The sequence below is a fragment of the Manis javanica genome, chromosome 1 (genome assembly GCF_040802235.1).
Source record: "Manis javanica isolate MJ-LG chromosome 1, MJ_LKY, whole genome shotgun sequence".
Classification (NCBI taxonomy): Eukaryota; Metazoa; Chordata; class Mammalia; order Pholidota; family Manidae; genus Manis; species Manis javanica.
Window position 1 is genome coordinate 234,815,298 of NC_133156.1, and position 18,153 is coordinate 234,833,450.

The window sequence follows — 18,153 nt, forward strand, 5'->3', positions numbered from 1 at the left end:
AGGCCTTTCCTCAGAGGCCCCTGCCGCATGGCAGCCTCCCCCCTCAAGTCCCCAGTGCAACACGCCCACAGCCCTAGGCTTGGAAATACTGGGAAGGGCCCCAAGAAATCATCCTGTACACATATGGAAAAATCAGGACCCAGAGAAGGGAAAGACCTGCCAGGATGGTGTAGACTGGGGACCACCTCCCCAACTCCCTCACCTAGTCCCACCGCCCCCAGCTCCTCCCTGGGCAGAGCTGCCTCAGCAAGGAAGGAAAGGCACTCCAGGGTTCCTGGAAGGTGGAAAGCCAGAGAGAGGCGCCTGCTGGGACCAACTCTATGCCAAGGGGAGTGCCTTTGGCTAAGAGTGCTGTGACAGTGCCCTGCCCCCAGCACTCCCCTATCTGCACAGGCAGCCCAGACCTGTGGAGGCCCGAGTGGGCAGCTGCACAACTCAGCCCACCCCCAGCACACTGACAGAAATGGCTGCCACTTACTGAGCAGCTACTGTGTGCCAGCAGTGCGCAGAGCACCACGATTCTCCAGGGTGATTATAATATCCCCACTTAATAAATTATCAGAATGAGGATCAGAGAGGTTAATTGACAGACAAGAGGCCACAAAGGTAGTTAAGGGAATGGTGGGGAAGGGCCACCAGAGAAAAGTGTTCAGCTCTAAGGCATCTCAGAGATCTCCTCATCCCCTGGGCTTCAAACCCAGGTCTGTCTGTCTCTATTCCCCTCAGGGTCTCAGACCAGGCTGGCAGTGGGCCCCCTGGGGCCTGCTTAGATTTGCACACTCAGCTGATACCTCAGAGGTACTGGTCCTAGGAGGATGGAGAGCTGGAGGACAGACATGGCCACCAAGGAATCTCATCACCTCTCCGGGTCTGCAGAACCCCCGTGCACCCAGTCACATGCCTCTATCCCAGAGCCACCAGATACCAGAGAAAATGCATGCCCTTAGGGATCCTCAGACCTGGGACTGCATCCCTACTCTGTGTGACCTGGGGCCTCAGTTTCCCCATCTGTAAAATGGGGAGGCCTATCTCATTGGGTTACCGGAAGGAATGGAAGGGCTGTGAAAAAGGCCTCACCCAGATGATAAATAACGGCAGCCATGCTGCCCGGTGTTCCCAGCTCTGTGAACTCACCCCTCCGGGGAGCAAGCTTTTCCTCAGAAGGAAACAGAAGGAAAGAGTATCCCACACAGAGCCTTCTGGAATGTAGCAAGCAACTTGGCGCTGAACCCCGTGTATGAGCCCTTGTTTAATTAGCTCTCAACTAAAAATAGCCCCCTCGGGCTGCACACCTACCTGGTAGCCAGGCATGGGGGTGTTCCCGAGCCTCATCAGGCGGGTGGGAGCAGGGGTGGGAGACAGCGAGCCAGTGACAGAGCCTACAACACTGTGGGCACACAGAGCCGGAGGCTTTATTGAGAGAGACACAGAACTGGGTGAGGGCTCCTGTCATCCTGACCGTGGCCTCCTTCACTCCATGCTACCCATGACTCTTGCCTACCTGCCCCCTGGCTTCTGGGCAGCCAGCAGCAGAAAGGGGTCTTCCCCAGCCTCATCAAAGGTGCCCTTGGAGGGCCTTCAGAGTTCTGTTCAGGAAAGCATTGGGGGGACAGAGGACAGCCCCTCCAGAGCCGTAATGACAGGTCTGTCACGCCCGTCCGTCCATCCATCCATCCGTGGGCCAAGTCCACCTGTGCCCAGGAGGCGCTCCTTACTTGCAACTCTGGAGCCTGGTCCTATGGTGCTTCTCCTCAGTCAGGAGGGGGATGAAGGTGTCACTGTGGGAGATCTTCAGGCGGCTGCCCCAGCTCAGCCCCTCCTTCCCAGAGGGCTCTGGCGGGAGGTTGTCCAGGTCGCTGCGGGAGCCCCCTGCCTCGCCCTCACCTGAACCAGTGGAGTTGAGCTCCATCAGCTCCAGCTCGTGCTTGGCAGCCGTCTCCAGGACCCGCTGCTTGTTGTAGTACCTGACGAAGTTGTTGATGATGGGGTGGATGGGCAGGGCGATGGCAATGACCCCACACAGGAAACTGATGGCTGCATTGAGCTTGCCCAGCGTGGTCTTGGGGTAGATGTCGCCATAGCCCACCGTGGTCATGGTGATGATGGCCCACCAGAAGGACTGGGGGATGCTCTTAAACAGGGTTTCAGGGTGGCTCTGCTCCATGGTGTAGCCCAGGGCAGAGAAGACAAAGATGCCCACAGCCAGATACATAAGCAATAGCCCCAGTTCCTTAAAGCTTCGCTTGAGGGCATAGGTGAGGGTCTGCAGGCCTGAGGAGTGGCGCGCCAGCTTGAAGATGCGGGCGATGCGCATGATCCGCAGAGCCTGCACCGCCTGCTGCACTTTGGTCAGCTCCATCATGCGGGCGCCCAGGTGCGTGAGCGTGAGGCTCACATAGAAGGGCAGGATGGCCAGCACGTCCACGATGTTCATGAAGGACAAGGCGAAGTGCAGCTTGTTGGGCGAGGAGAAGAGGCGCAGCAGGTACTCCAGCGTGAACCAGCCGATGCACGCCGTCTCCACGTTCTCCAGCGTGGGGTGCTCCACGCGGTTGCCCTCGGCGTCCAGCACCTGCAGCTCGGGGATGGTGCCCATGCACATGACCACCGACGAGATGAGGATGAGCAGGAAGGACAACACGGCCACCACCCGCGCCGGGCATGACGACTCGGGCTTCTCCAGGAACTTCCAGACGCACTTCTGACAGCGCCGCCAGCGGCCCTCGGCGGCGTCCACGCCCAGGTCGTCCAGGATGAGCTGCACGCGGCGCGCGATCTCCTCCAGCTCCTCGCGCTTCTCGCTCAGGTGACTCTTGCAGCAGTCGTCCAGGAACTTGAGGTCCACCTTCCAGAAGTCCATCTCGTTCTTGAAGCAGATGGGGCAGATCCCCTTCTTCATGTGGACCTCCCCGAAATAGTACACCTCAATGACACACTTGAACGCGTCCGGGTCCCTGTCGAAGTAGAACTCGCGCTTCCCGGGGTCGTAGTCGTCGCACAGGGAGAAGATGGTGTCGTACCCCCCCGCCAAGCAGTTCATGAGCTCCGCCAGTCGCGTCTCGGGGTACCGGCTGAGCAGGTCTCCGTACAGCACCTGCCGTACGCCCCCCACGTTGACCACGATCTCTATGTCATCGCCGGCCCGGGAGCCCTGGCTGCCCGGCTCCGGGAGGCTGCGCTCCTCGGCCCCGTCCATTCTCCCGGCGGGTGCCCGCGCAGCCTTGTCTCCGCTCCCCGCCGCCGCCGCCGCCGCCGCCGGCGGGCCGGCGGGTCCCACTGGTGCTCGGCCCTCGGGGAAGCCCTGCCGGCGCTCGCCCGCCTGGAAGGACGGTCACAGCGGGCAGCAGCCGGCTGGGGGGCGCTGCGGGGGAGGCATGCACCCGGCCTCCGGGCTCGCGGCTGGCATCCGGGCGCCGGGGCGCGCCGGCTGGGGGCTGCACGGGACACCGGCCTTGCTGGGCACTCACCCGCGCTCCGGGGCGCCGCGATCCGCCGCTTCAGCTCCTCCTGCTGCAGGAGTGGGTCCCCCAGTGGGCGCAGGCACGGTCCTCCGCCCCGAGGCGCGCAGGCAGCGGCGCGCAAGGCTCGGAGTCGCGCGGGTCCCCGCGTGCGCCCCCAGCGCGGGACCTGTCCCGGCGCCGCCGGACCCGCACAGTCCGCGGAGGCGTGCGGAGAGCGAACTTGAGCTTGCTTTGCCCAAGCCGGTTCTAAACACAATAGGAATTCCAGCCTGACGTCAAGAGCTTCTCAAACTGTACCCTCTTCTGGTGAAATTCTGCAAGGCACGCGCGGCAGCTGCAGGGGAACGGGTTTAACCCTTGGGCGCACCGGCACAGCTGCCGCCACCGCGCGACCGCCTGTCCACCCCCTCCCCTCGGCGCAGCGGGGCACCGAGGGGCCAGGACCCCGGGCTTTAAAGCGGCAGGCCGGCTCAGGCTGGAAAGTTGTTCTCTGGGCTGCGTTGAGAACGCCGCCTGTTGCTCTTAAAGAAAACGTACCCAGTAAAGCCCCTTCAGAGGCTGCTCCTGCGGCCGCCGTCCCTTGTGGGTCCTTGCCTGGTCCATAAGGGCTCTTGCCTCTCCTGAAAGCTGCCCGGCTGTGGGCGGCACTTTCTCAACGTCACACCGAGGATATGCACTCCAGTACCCATAGGAGAAAAGGGACTTGCCCCAGGTCGCGCGGTGAAATGGCAGTGGAGCCCAGCTTGGCGGCCTCTTAGAGCAGAGCTTTCCCACTGGCCCTGATGGTTGCCCCACCCTGTTAGGCAGGTGGACATTCTGCGTTCAAGTCCCTGCTGTCCAGCACTTCCTATTTCTCTGCAGTCCCATACCGCCACCTCTAGCTTCCAGAGCCCTTGAGTCCCCTAGGCTCTTTCCTCTCCATTCCCACTCTCCCCAAGTTCTGCCTGTCCTTCCTGAACAAGCATCCCCCCCACACACACACCCTTCCAGCCTGTGGCCACAGCTCACAGGCGGGACACAGCAGCAGCCGCGGGTATGCTGTACATTGCTGAGCGTCATCTGTGACCTGGACACTGTGTTAAATCAGTATTGTAAAGAGAGGGATGACCTGGCAGAGCCCGGAGGATTTTAGCACAGTGAAATTATTCTGATACTGTAACGCGGTTATGTGTTATTGTACATTAGTGCGAGCCCGTAGAATGTACAGTACAAGCGTGAACACCAGACTTTGGACTCTGGACTCTGGATAATGATGTGTCCATGTAGGTCCATCGATTGCAACAAATGTGCCATCCTGATGGCAGATACTGACAGTGGGAGAAGCTGAGTGTGGGGCAAGCAGGGGGAATGCGGGAACTCTGTAGTTACTGTTCGATTTTACTGTGAATTTAAAACTGCTCTGAAAAAATAGTCTTTTAAAAATATATTCTGTAGGCTAGGTGTTTTAAGTTTCTATCTTTTAATGGATCATGAAATCCATTTTCTGGGTCACTGACAGTACTTTTATTTCCTTAATGAGAGTATAAACTGAATATATTGGAATACATCACACAAAGTATTGTTTGGTGAAACTTCTTTTGACAAATTTTATTTGCTTCCCATTTAAAATGAACCTATAACATTTTATTACAGAGTAAGACATCAAGACTCTGAGAGGTTGTATAATAATAACACTAATTATAAGTATACCACAAGCCATGTGCTTTCTGAATGCTTTGCAGTTTCCTCATTTTATCTGCACAGCATCTCTCTAAGGAAACAAGATGTCAGGTAACCCGCCAAGATCACTCAGCCAGCAAGTGGCAGATTTGGAGTCTGAACCCCAGCGGCCTGCTGTCATGGCCCACACTCTTCGCCTCCTGCGTCCTTGCCACACAGCTGGTAGTGGTGAGCTGGGATTTGACCCGAGGCCCTCCTGGCTCTAAGGCTGAGTCTTCTCTGCAACATAGTGCAGCCTGCCACCTTCTCCGTCCACTCCATATTCAGTCCTTACCCATGATACGTCCCTTCCCAGTTGTCTTCAGTTGCTCCCTAGTATCTACGGAGTTAAGTTCAAACTGAATCTTAAGCTAGGCTTAATAGGCTTATTTTATGCGTTGATTTGATCGTTTATTCAAATATTTATTGAGGTGCAAATGTAATTACAGTTTTCTGTGATCAGTGTAACAGGAGACGTACGTGCAAGGAATGCTGGTTCCTGAACTTCCCTATAGACGGCGCTGAGGGGTGGCCCACAGGCAAGGAAGAAAGGGCGAGGAGCTTGGAAGGACAGGCTGCATTTGCTTAGAAGTTTGCTTAAGTGTTTGCTTGGCTTAGGTGTGCACTTGGGTGTGTGCAATCCCTCAGGCAGGGAGAGCCCCCTCAGCCACCCCTTGGTATGGTCACTGGGTCCAAGGCACCATGGGGGCCCAGGTCCTTGCAGCTATCTCACTGGCCTACCAACACTGGACACTCAGGCCTCTGCAAGAGCACATGCTAGACAGAGCGTGTGCTGAGGACCTCACCTGGTAGGCCTGCCTTTCCTGGAAGAGGGCAGCCTGTGTGGAGGAGGCTCGTGGCTTGGGGGTAGGCCCGGGGACCAATGTGTGAAGATGGAAAGAGACCACACAGAGTCTAGGAGGCCCAGTGAGGAGTCTGGACTGTAAGTTAATTGTGGACTTGAATAATTGTGGAATTAGACTATAATTGTCAATGGGCCTCAGGTCACCACTCAATAGTTGGTTGTACAATCAATTTAGTCAGTGTTAAACAGCATTTTTATTGAGATGGTATAGAATAAAAAACATCAGAGTTTGTCAGACATGATGAAAATGGGAGTAGCAGATGCAAAATACAGCAGAGAAAATGTCCCTACACAGCCTGCAGCAAAGCAGGTGCCCGCTGACAAGAGGAGCGTGAGAGAGACATCTGTAAACCACAGGTCAAGGCCGGGGAGGGACTTGAAGTTGCAGGGCTGGTAGCCAAGAGCCGGGAAGTGGAAGACTACCCCTGGAGGCCAGAGAGCAATCTGAAGCCAGAAAGCAGAGGAGGGAGGATGCAAGGCAGGCCCATAAATCCCGCTCCGGGGAGGGGCAGCCCCAGCATCCTGGACAGATGAGAGCCAAAGGCTGCACACACTGGCCCCGCACAGCCTGCAAGTCCCATGCTCCAGCCTCCTAGCGTCCTGCTCAGACCCTCACAAACCTCAGATCTTGGCTACTGACATGCCTTCTCTTCTCATCCGAGCAAGACTCATTCTCCCTCCCGGGCCTCTCTGCACACATGGCCAGAGCAGAGCATGCAGGCCAGGCCTGCTGATTCCTTCCCACCCAGTGCCCTCCCCCAGGCCCATACCACCTCCTCTGCTACAGACCGAATTGATCCCCAACCCCAAATTCATACGTTGAAGCCTGAATCCCAGTGCAACTGTTTTTGGAGATGGAGGCTTTAAAGAGATCATTGAGATCAAATGACATGAAGCCCTAATGGAATAAGATCACTGTCCTTTTAAGAAAAGATACTAGAGATCTCCTTCTCTGAACACAAAGAGGAAAGACCTTGTGAGGATGCAGCCAGAAGGCAGCGTCTGCAGGACAGGGAGAGAGTCCTCATCGGAAGCCCTAACAGGACCCTGATCTTGGACTTGCAGGGGCCGGAAGCATTTTGTTATGGCGGCCGGAGCAGACTAGGACATCCTCCCTGTTCCCCCACATCTGCCGGGTCCTCCCTTGCCCTCCCCCTCCTCCAAGGCTCTGGACACAGGCCCTTTAGCCTAGGGCCCCTAGGCCCTGTCTGGATTTTGTGAAGGTTTAGCCTGGGATACCATAGGTTTAAAAAAAAAATCTATTTGCTGCCTTCTCATTGAAGGTCACTGATGCATAGAAACTTGAGCCAGGAGTTTAGATCTATTGAGAATCTCCTGAAGGATTAAACCAGGAAAAAAGTCTAGACCTTTGGCTAAAAATGGAAAAGTTTCTTGCTGTGGTATATTCAGTCCTGTATATGACTTCCGTTAGAATTGTACCTTTCCTGACATCATGCAGGATGGGGGAGCACAAAACCTTTTACTAGACACAAGAAGCAGCAGCAATTTTGACTCATGTGGGCTTTTCATTTAAATAGGGAAAGGAAAAAAAACCCACAGTCTATTTAGGCATTATGGGGAGTGATTGTTTGTGCTGTATTTTTCTTTATTAAATATGTATTTTTTTATTTGTTGAACAATAACATTTTGGGCTACGGAATGCTTAATTTCCATGGTGCTAATTAAAACCAGCACACATGTATCTAAGTGATTTGTCTAGACAACGAGTGATGCAAGCTGTAATCTATTCCCTTTTTATGGAATAATCAGTTCTGTTCAGTTAAATTTTCTTTGTGTTTTGCTGAATTTAATAATACCTTTCATTAAGTGCTATACTCCATCGAAAATTTACATGTCATTATTTGCTGTGTCCTTATCAGCACAGCAAGCTGTCCCTGGGGCCCTGAAGAACTGATTGATCTGAAGGCTCTGCCCACCTACTCCTGTCTGAACAAACAGTCCCTGGAAATCAAGTGCAGGAGCAGGCTGGGTGGGAGGGGGTGCTGGGTGGAGAGCGGGGGTGAAGGGAGAATGAGGTAAAGCAGAAGCCTCAGGAAACCCATTATTTTGCCCCAGCTGCTGAGCTGCTTTTTTTATTTCCGATGTCTCAGTTTTTCCATCTGCAAAATGGAGCTAGTGACTTTTCCTCCCTGAGTACAAGATCTTATAGGAACAAATAAAGTAACAAATGTGAACAGGCTTTATGAATTATGAGATGCTGAAAACGTGAAGGCCACAGGAGGAAGGAAGAAGGGACTTTGACGCCCTGGATGCCAGTCCCACATGGCATGTTCCTTGGCGTCCGCACACCTCCGCCTCCCTGACTCTGTTCAGCTGTGACTCATCCAGTGGTGGGTGGGAGGACTGAGCATGTGACAGGGCCGCTGCACATCCTAGATGCATACAAAGATGTCAGAGGCGTTGGACACATGCAGCTGCCCTGAACAGATTAAGTTGCATTGACTTTCATAGGGAAAGAAAAGCACAGTTAGAAAACAAAGGGAGACCGCCACCCCTCAGGTCCCTCCAGTTTGGCACACAGCGGTCACTGGAGAGGCGGGGGTGATGCTGTCTGAGTTTCAGCTGGCTTGTAAAGCACACTGGGAGTGTAGAAGGAGAAGAAAACTCTTTTAAAAACAAGTCCTTTCATGTTTTGCTTCTCTTTGATTGCAAAATTAACATACATTCTTTGTAAGAATTTTAAAAATGTGAAAGCCCTATGCTTGCATCCCCCACTTCCGAGTCCCCAGAGGTCAGTGCTATATTTTTAGTTCTCTCTTACTATATAATGAATTACCACAAACTCAGCAGCTGAAAATGACAAACATTTGTTATCTCATCATCTCTCTGTGGTAGGAGTCTGGCCAAGGGCTTCGCTGCTCCACTGCTTAGGTCTCACAAGGATGCAGTGGGCCGTGGCTGGTGCTGGGGTCTTGTCTGAGGCTCAGGACCCTCTTCCCTGCTTGTGTGGCAGAATTCATTTCCTTGCAACTATAGAACTCATAGAGGCTTCGTTTTCTTTAAGGCCAACAGCAGAACCTCTCTGATTTCAGCAAAGGCCTAGTCCTAGTCTCAGAGGTTACCTGATTAGGCCAGGCCCAGCCAGAGGAATTTCCCTTTTCATTAACTCAAGCACACACTGTTACATTGCTATTTACATTAGCACCAAATGATAATAATAAACACTTGGTACAAATCTGACAAAATTCATACAAGATTTATGTGAGGAAAGCTACAAAACTCTGATGAAAGAAATCAGAGAACTAAAATGGTCATTGATAGGAAGATTCATTTTGTCAAGATGACAGTTCTTCCCAACTTGATCTATAAATTCATTGCAATCCCAATCAAAATCCCAGCAAGTTATTTTATGGATATTGACAAACTGATTGTGAATTTCATTTAGAGCTGCAAAAGACACTGAGTAGCTTACTCAGTATTGAAGGAGAGGAACAAAGCCAGAGGGCTGGCACTTACTGTAAAGCCACAGTAATTAAGAGAGCGTGGTAGTGGCAAAAAATAGCAAATAGATAAATGGGATAGAGTAAAGAGTCCAGAAATAGACCCACATAAATATAGCCAACTGATCTTTGACAAAGGAATAAAGGCAATACAACGGGGCAAAGATTGTCTTTTCAACAAATGGTGCTGAAACAACTAGATATCCACATATTAAAAAAAAAAAAAAGAATCCGGACACAGATTTTACACCCTTTGCAAAAAGTAACTCAAAATAGACCATAGCCCTAAATGTAAAACTTAAAACGATCAAACTCCTGGAAGATGACACAGGAGAAAACCTAGGGGACCCTGGGTACGGCAGTGACTTTTAGATACAACACCAAAGGCACAATCCATGAGAGAGGTCACTGATAAGCTGGGCTTTCATCACCATTGAAAACTTCTGCTCTGTGAAAGACAATGTCAACAGAATTAGAAGATAAGACACTAACTGGGAAAAAATGTTTGTAAAAGACACCTATGATAGAGGACTGTTACCCAAAATATACAGAGAACTCTTAAAACTCAAAAATAAGAAAATGAACAATCCGATAAAAAAATGGGCAGAAGACCTGAACAGACCCCTCATTTAGAAAAATATACAGATGGTAACTAAGAATAAGAAAAGATGTTCAACATCTTATGTCATTAGGGAATTCCAAATTAAAATCACACAAATTAAAAGGGGATACCACACCTAATAGAATGGTTAAAATCTAAAACTGATGACAGCAGATGCTGGTGAGGATGTGGAGCAACAGGAACTCTCATTCATTGCTGGTAGGAAGGCAGAATAGCACAGCCATTGTGGAAGATGGTTTGTCAGTTTCTTACAAAGCAAAACATACTCTTTTTTTTTCCTTTTTTTAATTTTTTATTACAGTATCATTAATATACAATTACATGAGCAACACTGTGGTTAATAGATTCCTGGCATTATCAAATCCCCCCCCACACCCCATTACAGTCACTGTCCGTCAGCGCAGTAAAATGCTATAGAGTCACTACTTGCCTTCCTGTGCCCCCCCATATTATGTGCACTGATCATAATACCTCTTAATCCCCTTCTCCCTCCCTTCCCACCCACCCTCCCCTGTCCCTTTCCCTTTGGTAACTGTTAGTCCTTTCTTGGGTTCTGTGAGTCTGTTTTGTTCCTTCAGTTTTTTCTTTGTTCTTATGCTCCACAGAAGAGTGAAATCATGTGATACTTGTCTTTCTCCCCCTAGTTTATTTCACTGAGCATAATACCCTCTAGCTCCATCCATGTTGTTCCAAATGGTAGGATTTGTTTTCTTCTTATGGCTGAATAATATTCCATTGTGTATATGTACCACATCTTCTTTTTTTTTTATTCATGATCTCTTTTATTTTTTATACAACCCTATGAAGTAGGTAACGTATTGCTGATGCAAAATATACTCTTAATATATGATTCAGCAGTCCTGCTCCTTGGCATTAACCCCAGGGAGCTGAAAACTTACGTCCCCACCAAAACCTGTACATAGATGTATTTATGAATATATGGCTTTACTCACAATTGCCAAAGCTTAGAAGCAACCAAGAAGTCCTTCAGTAAGTGAATGGATAAACTAGGGTACATGCAGATAATGAAATATTATTTAGCACTAAAAAGAAATGAACTATCAAGCCATGAGAAGACATGGAGGAACTTAAGTGTGTATTACTAAGTAAAAGAAGCCAATATATAGAGGCTACTCCTGTTTGCTCAGCCACACGACATTCTGGAAAAGGCAAAACCATGGAGATAGTAAGATCAGGGGTTGCGGGGGGAAAGATGAATCAGCAGAGCTCAGAGGTTTCCTTAGGGCAGTGAGTCTCTTCCGTGTGCTGCTGTAATGGTTACTACATGTTATTATACATTTGTCCAAACCCACTGAATGTACAACACCAAGAGTGAACCCTAATGTAAACTGTGAGCTTTGAGAATATAATGTGTTGTGTAGGTTCATCAATTGTAACAAATAGACCACTCTGGTGGGTACACTGGGAGCAGGGGAGGCTGTGCACGTGTAGCACAGGGGTAGGGGGCATGACAACTCTAGACTTCTACTCAATTTAGCTGCAAACCTAAAACTGCTCTAAAAATTATTTATTTTTAAAAGTGAATAGTTAACGATTTTAAAACAAATCTAAGTGAGTTGGTATGTCCAAGTCCAGTGTTTTCTACTGAAGATCAGCTGCCGTTTAGGAAATCCAGTCTTGAGCACATCACAGGGAAAAGGGAGCCTGAGGCATGGAGACAGCGGCACCTCCTTACATCCCACGGATTCAACGAAGGGCCAGGGGGGTCATGTTGGCTGAGCCCATGACATTTAACATACCTTCACAGCTCTGCACGGCCCCCCACCCAGAAGCCACCCAGAAGCATTTGATAGCTCCTTGTCCCTTGGTGCCCCCAGCTCCATATTTGCTCCTGGCCAGAGAATGGGAAGTCAGGAGGGGTGTTATGGGGTCAAATGAGGAGAGAAAGGGCACAGTGGGGGAAGTGGAAAGTGGGGTGGGCTGCACCCAAACCATGAGCAGAGTGGGAGGTGGGGCAGAGAGAGGCAGGGAAGGTAGATGGAAATTAAGAGAAAATTCAGAACATCTTTGCATGTTTTGAAGAAAATGTCATTTCAGGCAGGACTTGGTAATTACTGTCGGTTGTGGGATGTTTCAGTGCAAGAGAACCAAATAATTATGATGTCATGAGCTCAGTGCCTTCCTCCAAATCAGCATCCAGGCATCAGATGTATATGGTTTAAGTGCCCTTGGGAGCTGCCGTGCCTCAGCCACACCACGAGCTGCAAACGCAGCCCTCTGGGGAACAGGAGGCTCTTCCTCCTACGGTTGTGGCAATCCAGTAGGACCTCCCAGGTGTATAGATGGACCCAGGGAGGTGCCAGGCTTCCAGAGTTTGGACCCAGAACCTCAGAACTAGAAGGAAACTCAGAGCATTTAAGTCACCTTCCATCCACTGTATACTTCCAAGCAGGCCCTGGGTCTCAGCTCCAGGGATGGGGAGTTCATGCCACGCAGGGAGGTCCAACGTGAATGCTCTCAGGAAGGAAAGAGGCCTTTTTCTACCTCCTGATGGTGAAGTCATTCCACACCAAGACAAGAAGCCAATACCTTTCCAGGCAGGTTGGATCTCCAGTCAGAAAACAGCTTTGAGTCCCACTTCTGCTGTGTCCTCGCTGTGTGACCTTGGAGAAGTCACTTTGTCTCCTTGAGTCTCAGTTGCCTGTTCTACACAATAGAGATAATGTTCATCTGACCCACATCAGACAATTATTTGGAGCAATAAAAGAAGCACATTGTGAACTCTGATGTGAAGAGTTGCTGTCATATAGCTGTCAGATTCAGTTGATACCAGATTGCTCTCATATCAATACTTTTATAATATTGGAATTGAAATGGGACCTAAGCAATAAGATAGAAACTTGTTTGCTTCCCAGCACCAATGTATCAGTCTGTAAATCACTGTCTGTAAAAACGTGCTAACAGTCAGGCAGGAAAGGAAGCAGGAAGAGGTTAGGTATGGGGGAGACACTCACGTCCATATTTTGCCCCAGGGTCTATGTAAGTGTACTGACAGAGCGTTGCTCACTGCGTCTTTCCAACTTTCATTCCACCTCCCTCCAGCATGTAGCAGCTATCCGGGCTGGATAGGAGGGCCCACCTCCAGTTCAAAGGGGGTCACAACCAGTCTGAGCCACTGGCATCACCCCCTTGACATGTATGTCTCTCAACTCCATTATTAATTTCGGGGAAGGTGCATGGTGAGCCTCAAACCACTCAGACTATTTCCCGGGCCGTGTGATGAGCGCTGCACAGGACCCGAGTTGCTCTGAAGTCTAGCAAAAGATTGTTGTCTGGTTGCTGAGGCGAGAGAAGCCCTCTTCCTTCTGGATACCATCACTGAAGCATGTTTCTCTGGAAGCTGGTGGCATTCATCTTGCAATGAATGGGGGGAGCCAGCCCTCAAATGAAACAGACATGGTCAAAGACAGAGTAGAGAGACAGACACAAATGTCCTTTCATCGCTGAAATACTGGATCATAGTGATCCTGGAGCCAGGTCTACATCTGAATTTTCTGGTCCAATAGGAGACAATAGGCTCCTTTATTGTTAGAACCACTTTGGGTTGCAACTTTCAGCATCGCCATTACCAAATGTTGTGCAAGGAAATATAATCATGACAACAGAACTTTAAAAATCTGCATTTGGTTGAATTGAAGCTGGTGAGTGGCCTGGATCCGGGGTTGATATGTTAGCATTCTTGGTTTGCGATTGTAAATCAGGTGTTTAGTAGCTACCTGGGGTTCCTTGGGATCCAGATCTTGTCGACTAAGGCTGTGGTGCTGGGGGCCTCAAAGGGGCATGTCAGGTGTTGAGGTGAGCTGGCTGCTTTTTGCAGCCTTCTGTGCGGTCCTGCAAGAAGGAAATAAGCCACGAGCTGAGCGGGACTCATCTGAAAGCAGTAATTTAACTTTGCTAAGAGAGGTCTCTGATTTCTTAGCAAAATTAGACCGCTGTCCTAAGCACCAGGGACCCAGGAATCTAGAGTTTTGCAGATCTGGAGAAGCCAAATTCTCTTTAAAATTCTTCCTAAGCTGTGTTAGGAGAAGAAGCAGAAAGACAGGAAGCATAGCAGAAGATGGAAGCCAACTGGGTCCTGTGCTTCCTTCTCTTGGACGCGTTGGCCACAGCTAGGCACAGACAGCCACTGGGGCCGGTTGGAGCCCGGCCACCATCCTGATAGCCCGCAGGTGATCCTGGACCAGGTTTTACTGGGTGGGATGGGAGTGACCCTGAGGCCTAGACAGGTAGAATACAGAAAGCGACAGCCCACTAGAAGCATCTGGAAAGATAAGAAAGTCTCCAAGCAGTGATATCCAGTAGCCAAGAAATAATTCCTGATCAATTTACCCCACAGCTCCAGCCCGGGGCTGCCAGTGGCAAAGAACACAGCTCTCACTGATCAAGTTGAAGAATCAGCAAAGTTGTCCCTGATTTGGATTCAGTGTATTCACCGAAGGCCCCTCCGGCCACAGCAGGAAGGAGAAGCTCAATCCTGGTGTGTAGGGCCAGGGTCACGAGAAGGCCAACTGGGGAAGATGCTGTGTGGGAGCAGGCGGGAAAAACAAGTGTGGAGGTGTGGCTGGAAGGTCCAGGAAGGGCAGTGTGGACAGCAGAGTCTGTGGCAGATGGGGGTCTGGACAAAGATCTCCTGCGAGAGGACACAGCTGTCCCTCTGATGTGGGCCTGGGGTGGGCAGCAAGGGGCACTTGTCCCAGGCAACACTCCTGGGGACTGCAGGGCTCAGAGCACAGGACATTGGTCCCTAAGCAGGGTGCAGCTGGGAGGGATGTGGGTGCAAAGTCCTTTCCCTCTAAGTCATGCCCCGTTAAGTGCCCTGTCGGCCGATGTCTCTCCCTGGCCCACACCCAGCCAGGACTTAACAAAAACCACTTTCAAGCAAACATTATACAGATCTCAACTCCACAAAAGCATCCATGTGTGTCTATATATTACACCAAATATTGCCAGTCATGTGTGTGGGGAAACAGCAGACAGAGCAGACGACGAGAAGGCCAAAAAAGACAAAACAAAACAAAATACATATATATTTATATATATAGGCCTATATTTATTCCTATAGATGTGCCTACAAATAATCTGCACACTCCCACTTACGGAAAGCCTCTGGGCTCTGTACAGCCCACCAGACTTCCTGGAGCGGGGAGGCAGTGAGCAGGCAAGTCACTTTGCTTAAGGACGAGAAAACGGCCTGAGATGCAGATGGAGATGTTTGTGGGCACATTGCTGCTCTCCTGAGGAGAGGACCCTGGCTGCAAATTCTACATGTCCAAAATCAAATCCATCCCCATCCCCTGCAGACCATTCCTGGGGCCCCATCTAAATGAAAGGAGTCCCATCTCCCAGCCACCCAGGCCAGGTGCTGTGGGTAATCTTCCACTCGCCAAGGTGGTTTTTTAAAATTCAAGTCTTTGGTTGACACCCCTACTCAGAAAACTTTGATGGCTCCCTTCTGCCCCCTGGGTCAAGTTCAAGGCCCTCAGTGTTGCTTTCAAGGCCCCACTGAGCCTTGGCTCCCAAGCTGGGTAGAGTCCCAGTCCCTGGTTCCCCTTCTTTGCCAGCACATTCTTCCTGAATGCTTCCACCCCGTGCCTGGCTGATTCTCCTTCTACCTGAAAACCTGAGCCCATCTCCAGAGACCTTTTCCGGATCCCTAAGATATATGGTGCCTGTGCTACATTCCCTGTCCCTTGCTGACCTCTAGGTGGCAATTGTTGATTACATGAGGGTTTGTCTCCTTCTCCAAACAGTGATCTTTTTGAGGGCATTCATTTTTGTCTTTGTGTCTTCAGCACCCAGGGCAGGACCTGGCAAATGTTTGAGGAGTGAATGGATGGATGCATGGAGAGATGGATGGATGATGGATGGACAGTCATTTGGATAGATAAATGGATAGGTAGATGGATGGATGGACGAGGGATGGATGGATGGCTGGATGAATAGATGATACATGGATGGACCGAAAGATGGATGGAGGGATGTGTGGATGGATGGATAGGTAGGTGGAGGACAGATGGATGATGGATGGCTAGATGCCATAGGCTCCAATTTTGAGGATTTTGTAGATAGGGGAGATGGGCGTACATAGAAAGAATGTGGGAGATGCTCCACAATGAAGAACAAGTCTAGGCTTCTCTGCACATTCTCCTGAGAGAATCACCAGGAGGGTGGCACGGGAAACAGACGGGAAGGCAGCAGCCTGGGCAGGCAGAGACCTGGCTCCGGGTGTGGCACCTTCACTGAGCAGCTGTGTGAAATCGGGCGACACAAAACCACCCTGAACCGAAGATGTCTCGCCAGTATAGTTAGACTGGATGAACCAGCATGACCTCCTTTACTCTGAAACACTGATGGTAAAGTGCTCCACACCGGAATGAGTTAGCCTGGGGCTGCCAGCTGAGGAGGAGCAGCCCTCACCCCACCCTCTCTGAGCTTCTCCCCGATCTCTAAAATGTGCATGTTATAAGCCAGCGTGAGCGTCCTGGTGGGGATGCAGCCTCAGCCGTAACCCAGGAGGAGCCGTGGACATGTGCTGTCATTCAGTTTGCAGGTGACAGTGGGAGTGCCAGGAGGGCTGTGTGGGCCACAGTCAGGGCCACCAGAGACACCATGTATCTCTCTGCTCCAGTCGCCTCCAAGGCCGGGTTTGGCTGGGATTCTGACTACAGTCTCCTGGGCACCATTTTTCATTCCGTGAGAACCAAGGCTCCTGGCAGAGGAGCTGAATGGTCACTGAAAGCCACACTCCCCTTGCCAAGCCATGCTTCCAGACATTTTCTTCGTCCAAAAGGGCCCTCTGCACACCAAGCCATGTGCCCACAGGATGGGTCCATCAGGGAGTGGGGGGACAGGCGGGGTCTTCTGCTCATCGGGTAAGGGTGCTCTATGGGCTGGTGGCAGCCAAGTTCCAGAGTGCTGAGAAAACTCCCAAAGTTCACATCCTTTGCCTCAGTGGGGCACTTAAACCCCACTCCATCTGGAAATGGAGGCCCTGCGCCCCATCCTTCCTAGAGCTGGCCCACCCACTCCCATGCCTCTGAGAGGCCTCTGCCCCAGGATGCTGGCATCTCCAGCCAGGCCTGCCTGCTGCCAGAAGCATGATAGACTGGCACTCCCTCTGGACAGCATTCTGCCTGGCAGGCCACCTCCTCCCCATCCAGAGACCCCACCTACCTGTCTGCACTGCTGTCATGGCCAACACACTTTTCCAAAGAGCTGCTCGAGGCCATGGCCCCTTCCACAACTGGCATGTCCAGGACAGGGAAGAGGACCTGTGAGGGGCGTGGTGCCTGTTGGGTTCTCTGACGGCAGAGGCTGGAGGAGGCCTCCCTGTGCTAGAGGTCAGCTCTGGATAGTCACCTGCAAACCCGAGGAAAGGGTGGAGGGAGAGGTCAGGCTGGGACTGGGCAGGATGGCCAGACTCTGAGTCCCCACCTTGGTCAGTTATTGAAAGTGGGTGATCCTGAGAAGGGCATGCCCTCTGCTGAAGCCACCCTCTGTAGCTGCAGCAGGCCCAGAAAGGAGCGGACAGCCGTGGCCACAGCCCTTGCTGGCAGGTCCCCAGGGTGGTGCATTTGAGGTCCTCCATGGAGCTGAGGAGTTGCCTGGCCCCTGCCCTTTTTGCGGAAGACTCACTTCATCGGGCTTTGGAATCAGAAAGGAAGGTGCGCCATGGCTGTTTCCTCTTAGGGCTTTAAAAGCGCTCATCTATGCCCAAGTTTAAGGACTGGCAAGCACTAGCTTGGCCGAGACTGTCCCGTGAGAAACTTGATGCAGGCCCCAGGAGGTCCGCGCAAGGGGGTGGTTTCCATCCAGCGCTTACCAGGAGCTAAGCAGCAGGGAATGGCAGGCCTGAACCCACACCTGGCAGCCCATGCTTCCAGTAACCCCTGAGATCAACTTCACACTTTCACAATGCACAGATTAATGGCAGAGAGGTGTTAACAACCCGCAGAAGGGTTTCCAAAATAGAGTCAAGACATTTAGAGACTGAGTCGGTCCAGGCCTGCCCTTGCAGACTTGCCC

The 18,153-nt window shown here is 51.2% G+C and overlaps 1 protein-coding gene and 1 long non-coding RNA gene across 2 annotated transcripts; both read right to left on the reverse strand.

The window, feature by feature from the left end:
* Positions 1-1,387: 1,387 nt before the first annotated feature.
* Positions 1,388-4,913, reverse strand: KCNF1 (potassium voltage-gated channel modifier subfamily F member 1). The gene has a single exon (XM_017677719.3). The coding sequence runs from the start codon at positions 3,194-3,196 to the stop codon at positions 1,712-1,714; it is 1,485 nt and encodes a 494-aa protein (XP_017533208.2). The 5' UTR covers positions 3,197-4,913; the 3' UTR covers positions 1,388-1,711.
* A 5,712-nt stretch (positions 4,914-10,625) lies between these two features.
* Positions 10,626-17,395, reverse strand: LOC140850513 (uncharacterized). The gene is made up of 3 exons (XR_012133462.1): positions 17,302-17,395; positions 13,845-13,959; positions 10,626-13,508 (listed from the first exon to the last, which is right to left on the reverse strand). It is a non-coding gene; the product is annotated as an uncharacterized lncRNA (long non-coding RNA).
* Between the last annotated feature and the right edge of the window lie 758 nt (positions 17,396-18,153).